At 45.6% G+C, this 8,340-nt stretch overlaps 1 protein-coding gene across 6 annotated transcripts in view; it reads right to left on the reverse strand.

The window, feature by feature from the left end:
• The window catches only part of CUNH11orf97 (chromosome unknown C11orf97 homolog), a 148,706-nt gene extending 142,507 nt beyond the window's left edge, over window positions 1-6,199 (reverse strand). For 3 of the 6 annotated variants that reach the window (XM_077484963.1, XM_077484959.1, XM_077484962.1), the window contains exons 1-2: window positions 6,054-6,199; window positions 1,334-1,465 (exon numbers count right to left, since the gene is read on the reverse strand). In XM_077484963.1, the coding sequence (XP_077341089.1) occupies window positions 1,334-1,460 (127 nt within the window). In that variant the 5' untranslated portion in view covers window positions 1,461-1,465; window positions 6,054-6,199. The remainder of the gene's footprint in view (window positions 1-1,333; window positions 1,466-6,053) is intronic. The other 3 variants (XM_077484960.1, XM_077484958.1, XM_077484957.1) reach the window with 2 other exon arrangements.
• Between the last annotated feature and the right edge of the window lie 2,141 nt (window positions 6,200-8,340).

Consider the following 8,340-nt stretch of genomic DNA (forward strand, 5'->3'; position numbering starts at 1 on the left):
CAGCGTAACATGACCGCGCAATTGTCATTGAAAGTGCGAGAGCGCTGAAAGCTGAAAATTGGGCTGGGAAGGAAGGGGGCGAAAGTGCCCTGTATTGTAATGGTTAAATAGTAACCCCACTTTTGTTGAGAAAACAAATCCCCTCTGGGTGATCTATTTACAGTACAAGGATTTTAACAAATTTTGTTGCAGAGTCCTACCTTTTGTTATTCTGAAGAAATGACTGTGTGTTTATATGTGTCCATGTGGAAAGTAACTAATGGGAGTGGTTTATTTTTATCAATCAGCTGCTGCACTTCAGAGCTCTAATATGGAAAATTGCAGGGCCTGCATTCCCTTAGATGTGATTTCCTATTGGGAGTATCTCACCACAAATTATATTTTTGGGATGACAGAAATCTAACTTGTATTGTAGTGCAGACTTCGGGGAAAATCAGTGAGCCAATCACACAAGCAGGAAATGACATTCTGTGTCCAGAACACCTCCAGGTAGCCATATTGCATTGCATTTTACAGAAAACTAAAGAGCTGCAGATTGAAAAGGATAGGTAATTTGTAATGAAATGCAGCTACAATATGTTTTCAGCTGCAATTGTATATACTATAGTATTATTTTTTTATTTGCAAATTTTTTCCCACAAAAGTAAAGTTACACTTTAATGAAAATCATTATTGTTCCTTGGAGATAAGGGTGGTGCCAAGGTGGTTAGCACCATACCCTAACATTGCATAGTCATCTTTACCCACCAGGAAACTTCCCAGCTATCTTAAATCTATGAACACCAGTAAAATTGTATAGATATAAATATGTTCAATCCAGTTATGTATTCATTAAAAATATACCGATTGTCTATAAAAATTCTGTATGATGCTGAATCTGTTTTTTAATTCACTCCCTGCAATCTTCTGCAGAGTGGAACTCCTAATGGAAGAGGTAAGGACAGCCCTGTAAGCCAATAAGGCCAATAAAGCAAAAGGGAGACCATTAGTGCGATATGCCCCATTCACTGTCCAATCAGCTGGCAGAGGGCAGGGCACTGATTAATCTGTAGTCTTTAACTGCAGCACAAAAGAGTGAGGTCACCAACAAAGCTGTGCTGTTTGAAAAGAATGCCTGGGTCACCAGACTGGCTGAAAGAACGCCAATGTTATCTTTCTTCTGTATACTACTAATCCCCCCCCCCCCATGTAATGGAGATTAAGATGGAGAAGTGTGTGCTAGCCTGAGTGACAATCATAGCTCCCACCATGGATTCACTAGAGGAGTGAGCGTAGCTACCCTATGACAGAAAAATCTATTACCCTAAAATGAATTTATGTAATGATCACTCACTGAATGGTATCCCTTCCAATGTAGAAGTCAGCTCTGCTTCTTCCTGTTCATTAATCTCTTCATCTGATGTTACATTCCACAATGTCACATTCCCACCATGAATTCTGCTCCTTGGCTGTCTCCTCATATCTTCTTAAGGGGGAATACGATAAAATACGATAAAATTATTAGAATACGATAAAATAAGTTAAAAATAAATAATAATATAATAAATTGGTATTTACGATGGACATAAAAATGTATAAACACACTGTATACATACATACACTTTTTAAATATTACCACTTGACAGGAGCATCATAAAACAGAAACTGAATTATTTTTTTCAACTGTTTTAAAGTATTTAAAAAGTATGGAAGAGTCCTGGGGCCATCCTAATTTTTATTTTATTTTTTCAAACTCAGAACAGAATTTTGAGTTTGAAAGTCAGAAAGAAGTCTGATGCCGCGTACACACGGGCGGACTGTATGGCCTACTTAGTCCGCCGAAACACATTTCAGCGGACAGTCCGCTCGTGTGTGGGCTTCAGCGGACTTTTTCAGCGTGCAGTACGGCGGACTAAGTATTTCGGAATGTTCGAAATACTGTCCGTCGTACTCGCATTTCGGCGGACAATCCGCCCGTGTGTATGCCAGTTCGCCGTACTTTTGAAATGAGCGGACTTTTCCCGCCTGGAGAAAAGTCCGCTCATTTCGAGCGGGTATCCAGGTAGGCGGGGCCCACGAAGGAGATGTCGCTGGCCCCGCCGCCTGGTATGGACTTAAAGGGGAACCCCAACGCCGAAAAAAATCGGCGTGGGGGTCCCCCCAAGTCCACAACAGACCCTTGTCCGAGCACGCTACCCGGCCGGCCAGGAAAGGGGGGCGAGCGAGCGCCCACCCCTCCTGAGCCGTACCAGGCCGCGTGCCCTCAACATGGGGGGGTGCGGCCCCCCCACCCCAAAGCACCTTGTCCCCATGTTGATGAGGACAAGGGCCTCTTCCCGACAACCCTGGCCGTTGGTTGTCGGGGTCTGCGGGCGGGGGGCTTATCGGAATCCGGGAGCCCCCTTTAATAAGGGGGCCCCCGGATACCGGCCCCCCACCCTATGTGAATGAGTATGGGGTACAATGTACCCCTACCCATTCACCTGTAAAATAAAAGTACCAAAAAAAACACAACACACGAGATAAAATACTTTATTGCACAGCTCCGGGGGTCTTCCGTCTTCGGGGGTCTTCTCGCCGGACTCCTCCGCTATCTTCTTGTAGCTCTTTTGCTAGCGGAGGAGTCCGGCTTTCTTCCTCACCGCCGGCCTCTTCTCCCGACTTCGGGGGTCTTGTCCCCCTCTTCGGTTCTTCTGCCGGGCCACCGCGCCTTCTTATAGCTCTTTTACAGGCGGTGGCCCGGTCTTCTGTCACCGCCGCCGCCTTTCGTTCTTCTTCTTCTTCTTCTTCTTCTTCTTCTCCAGGAGATGTTGCCTCGACGATCTCTCCGGCCGGAATGCCAGGGACGCACTGCGCGGCCACTTATATAGGGACAAGGGGCGGTGTCACATGGCTTTATGTCACATGGGTTGGTCACATGGGTTGATGTCACATGAGGACTATGACACCTTAAGGGGGCGGGGTCACCATGTGACACCAACCCATGTGACATAAAGCCATGTGACACCGCCCCTTGTCCCTATATAAGTGGCCGCGCAGTGCGTCCCTGGCATTCCGGCCGGAGAGATCGTCGAGGCAACATCTCCTGGAGAAGAAGACGAAGAAGAAGAAGAAGAAGAAGAAGAAGAAGAAGAAGAAGAAGAACGGAAGGCGGCGGCGACAGAAGACCGGGCCACCGCCTGTAAAAGAGCTATAAGAAGGCGCGGTGGCCCGGCAGAAGAACCGAAGAGGGGGACAAGACCCACGAAGTCCGGAGAAGAGGCCGGCGGCGAGGAAGAAAGCCGGACTCCTCCGCTAGCAAAAGAGCTACAAGAAGATAGCGGAGGAGTCCGGCGAGAAGACCCCCGAAGACGGAAGACCCCCGGAGCTGTGCAATAAAGTATTTTATCTCGTGTGTTGTGTTTTTTTTGGTACTTTTATTTTACAGGTCAATGGGTAGGAGTACATTGTACCCCATACTCATTCACATAGGGTGGGGGGCCGGTATCCGGGGGCCCCCTTATTAAAGGGGCTCCCGGATTCCGATAAGCCCCCCGCCCGCAGACCCCGACAACCAACGGCCAGGGTTGTCAGGAAGAGGCCCTTGTCCTCATCAACATGGGGACAAGGTGCTTTGGGGTGGGGGGGCCGCGCGGCCCCCCCCTTCCCCAGGGTACCCCCCCATGTTGAGGGCACGTGGCCTGGTACGGTTTAGGAGGGGGGGGCGCTCGCTCGCCCCACTTTCCTGGCCGGCCGGGTAGCGTGCTCGGACAAGGGTCTGTTGTGGACTTGGGGGGGACCCCCACGCCGATTTTTTTCGGCGTTGGGGTTCCCCTTTAAGTCCATACCAGGCGGCGGGGTCAGCGACGTCTCCTTCGTGGGCCCCACCTACCTGGAGACGTGCTCGAAATGAGCGGACTTTCCTCTGCGTGTGTGGGCGAGTCCGTTCATTTCAAAAGTAGGGGGGATAGTATGGCGGACTTAGTACGCCGTATTAGTCCGCTCAAAAAGTGGTGTGTGTGGTCAAGTCCGTTCATTCGAAAGTATGACGGACTGTCCGTCGGATTGTCTGACGGACTAAGTTGGCCAGACAGTCCGCCCGTGTGTACGCGGCTTGAGATTCCAGGTTTGGGTTATGCTAAAATTTAATAAATGCAATTCTGAGATTAAAGGTCAGAATTCAGACTTTCAATCTTAGAATTCGGACTTTTAATTTCAGAGAAATTCTAACTCAGAATTCTGTAAAAAAAATGATTTTTTAGGATGACTCTGGGGCCATACTAATTATTTTTTATTTATTTTTTTTACAGAATCCTGAGTTTGAATGTCAGAATTCTGAGATTCCAGGTTTGGGCCATGCTAACATTTATTAAACACAATTCTGAGATTAAAAGTCAAAATTCTGAGTTTGAAACTGACTTTTAATTCTCAGAATTCTGACTTTCAAACTTAGAATTCTGTAAAAAAATCGTTTTTTTTTAGGATGGCCTCAGGGCTCTTCCATATAAAGGAGTATAATTTCACACCTGCCAGCAAGTAAAACTAATAATTAGAAGATTCCACAAATTAACAAATTTAAGAGCAATTACAATAATGTAAGAGATACGCCCAAAATTCACAAATATAAATTATTTATGTATGTTATTATAATCGGTGGTTTTACACGCGGTGACATCCCAATTTCCACCTCGTCCAGTCAGAGAACACTTTGCATTCATTGAGAAAATGCAATCTGTTCTCTGAATGGCGCCCATACCAAGTGAAAGATCTCCTGCGTTCAGTAAACAGCAAGGCAGCAGCTCACGTTGAGACCTGAAAGTTAGTGGCGATTGCTGTAGTAATGGTGCCTATTACAGTAATTCCAGCCTTCACAGGCATCCCAGAGGTATGGAATATATATACTTACATTGGTCCAATCTGGATGTAGATATGTAAAAATTTACATAATTTCAGCTTTAAATGCAATTGCTCGGTGTAGTACCCCACAGCAAGCAATCAGAATCAGCTTGGACTGGCATGAACTCAATTTTGATTGGTTGCTTTGTGTGATTCTGTCTCTTAAGAAATCTGTGTATTCCCAAATGTGGACCAAGCAACACCTAAAATTAGCATTAGCTACCTTGTCAACTGCCTGACCACATACTGGCTTCCAGCTTCTCAGATGTCATAACTACATCAAATAACAAATCTCTAGAGTTCCTTCAACTCCTCCTCCTCATTGTGGGACTCTTGTTTGACACCACTGCATACTCTCAGGAGTGGAGACTCTGGGGTTAATTTACTAAAGGTAAATAAGCTATTCGGTTTGCAAGGTAAGTTGCACTTTGAAAGATAATTTCCCCTGTACTCAGTGGATGTATTAAAATGTCACTTTGCAAAGAATACCCAATCACATCCAAGGAAAATAAACACATGCCTGCACATATTTGGATGATAGACGGTAGCAGAGCTTCACCATATTCACTAAGTTGTGAGAATAATTCCCTTGCAAAGTGTAAATTCCCTAACAAAGTAAAAAGCCCATTTGCCTTTAGTAATTCAACCCCAGTGTGTGGGGCAGGGGCGGACTGACAACTCATGGGGCCCCCCGGGCAATAGGAGATTATGGGGCCCCCAGGCAATCAGAGATTATGGGGCAACACAGTAGACACAAACAAACACACACACACAGTATACAATCACACAGTATACAATCACACAGTATACACAGACATGTTTCTATTGGCTGAGAAGGTACTGGAGAGGTGGGACAGCTATAATCTCAGGATTTTTAGACCAAAAGGATGGCGGTAAGGGACATTTCAGAGACAGATGTAAAAAAAAAAAAAACACCAATTTTTACATACTGTCCCTGGTTTTACTGAGGCTGCTGGGGCCCACTAGTGGCATGGGGCCCTCGGGCAGTGCCCGAGTGGCCCAATGGTCAGTCCGCCCCTGGTGTGGGGCCAGGCAGCACCTGTCAGACTCTTGAGCTGAATAGTCAAACTCTACGGTGAAAGTCTGTTCTAACAGATGGCTGAATATTCAGACCTTTGCATAAGCCTAGTTGAAACTGATGCTCTTTAAGAGACTGATAGAGATTCCTGAACTCATACCTGATGAGAAGCAATGCGATGTGGTGAATTATGCTTGGTTTGCTCCTTCTGCTGTGCCATAAGATCAGATCACTGTGGTTTCTATAGACACTGGCAACAAAGCTGGGTGGAGCAGACACATTGGCACAGTCTCATGTACAATTCCCCTATGCAGGGGAACCTTTATTCTAAATTATGTTTCCAAGTCACTTCACTAATCCTGTAACAACAGTCCCATGTGTCTGCTACCGCCACCACTCCTCCTTTTAAAGCACACCTGTACCATAGCACCAAAAATAAATCTATGAAGGCTGAGGCTAGAAGAGATAAGTGCACCAGCTGTATTCTGTTCATCCCCCTATTTTTTGTCTCCGGGACAGGAAGTTAGGGTAAAACCTTCCCCGCTCTAATCAAAATTAGAGTGGCTAAAGTTAGGTTTCAAAGCTTTAGTTTAAAGCCTAACTCTAAGCCCACGTACACACGGTCGGAGATTTTGCCAACCAAATCCGTCAGATTTTGTCCGTCGCATTTAGTCCGACGGATTGTGTCCGAAACTGTTGCATACACACGGTCGGTCCAAGTTGGCGAAAAATCCGATCTTTCAGAACGTGATGACGTAATTTCGTTACGATGGGACTACATTCAGGCTAGTAGCCAATAGCTTTGATGTAGGAATTTGATCTGAGCATGCGTGGCACTTGGTCCGATCAAAATGCTCTACACATAATCGGATTAGGCCCGTCCGGCCCAGTTGGTCGGGAAATATTTCCAACATGTTGGAAAATTGGGTCCGACGGAGATTCGGATGGAATCAGTCCGATGCATACCACACACAGTCGGATTATCTGATGACACGGTCCGATAAGACGCATTCCGACGGATTCTCCGACCGTGTGTACAGGGCATAAGATTAGTAAAAACCTAAAAATTAAAAAGATGAAAATGCTACTCTAGCTCAAAGCCCAAATCTGGGCAACTATAAAAAAACATCCTGCGCCCAAACTGCAAAGGGAGAAGAGAAAATTTTTTACTTACCTGATCCTCCACTCCTCTGACAGATAGCGCCCCGCCCCCGGTGGTGGACTATCCCTTGGCATCATCATGTCCAATGAAAGAAATTGAAAAAACAATGGTGCTACAGGAAAACCTAATGACAGCCAATTGATGGTAAGGAAGTGTGAATTAGTGTATAAGGAATGTAAGATAAGTTAGATGGCCGCTTCCCAAAACAGGTCCCGAGTACTTAATACCAAGGCTTTTTTTTCAGCGGGAACGCAGGCCCCTCCAGCACTGTATGTAATGGCAAGGGGTGCTGAGGTGTTCTGCAAGGTCTATTGCTGCTGGGGGATCTATTGTTGCTGGAGAGACCTATTGTTGCTGGTTTGTTGGGGGGGGGGGTGGCTTATGTTGCCCGGGGGTCAATTGTTGCTGAAAAAGATCTGCTGTTGAGGGAAGGGTCCATTGATGCTGGCTGCTGCAAGATCTGTTGTTGCTGGGGAGGGTCTATTGCTGCTGAGGATCTATTTTACTGCTTTTATTAATATTAACGAATTCCATACAAATTACTTAGCACCACAAAATGATACTTTGTTCTGTATTCTCTAAAAGGAGCAATACTGAGAAGTGGATGGGGGGTGGAATCAAGAAACGGTGCTCGGAGATGGGGCAGAGACAGGAATTGATTCAGCAAGGTGGAGTTCCTGCACATATTCTCTGAGAAAAAAAAAGCCCTGCCTAATACACATAAAGAAAACAAACAGGAGAGGGTACCTCCACATAAATGCAGAATGTTATAGAAAATGTCATTATAAATAAAAGTATTGCAATCAATGGTAGTGTGCATATCATTCTCAGACATTTGGGTACCAGATAAGTTGCAGAGATTGGTAGTTGAGCAGTAGGAAGCAGCTAGATGTCAGTCAGTCTGCGGCTAAATGGAAGAGCCTGAAGACCACTTGGATGCTAGATGATGGAACGCAAGCTATTCAGCTGTGTGGTGGCTTCCGGGACCTCTCAGCCTACTTGACGCTCCATCATGTAGCATTTAAGCGTTCTTCAGGCTCTACCACCCAGCCGCTTTCTAACATTATTCTGCCAACTCCAGCTGCTTACCTGCCAATCTCTGCAGCTCCTCTGATACCCACACTTCTGAGGATGATATGCAAACTACCATCTGTGTACCAGTGAGTACAAAACTTTTATTTATTATGATATTTTCTATTACATTCTGCATTTAGGTGGAGGTGCCCTCTTCTGTTTGTCATTACTTCTTAATGCTTTGGTCTTGATGACATCAAGACATAAGATT

This window comes from Lithobates pipiens, unplaced genomic scaffold, assembly GCF_037356315.1.
Source record: "Lithobates pipiens isolate NorthernLeopardFrog02 unplaced genomic scaffold, aLitPip1_a1.2 Scaffold_17, whole genome shotgun sequence".
Lineage (NCBI taxonomy): Eukaryota > Metazoa > Chordata > Amphibia > Anura > Ranidae > Lithobates > Lithobates pipiens.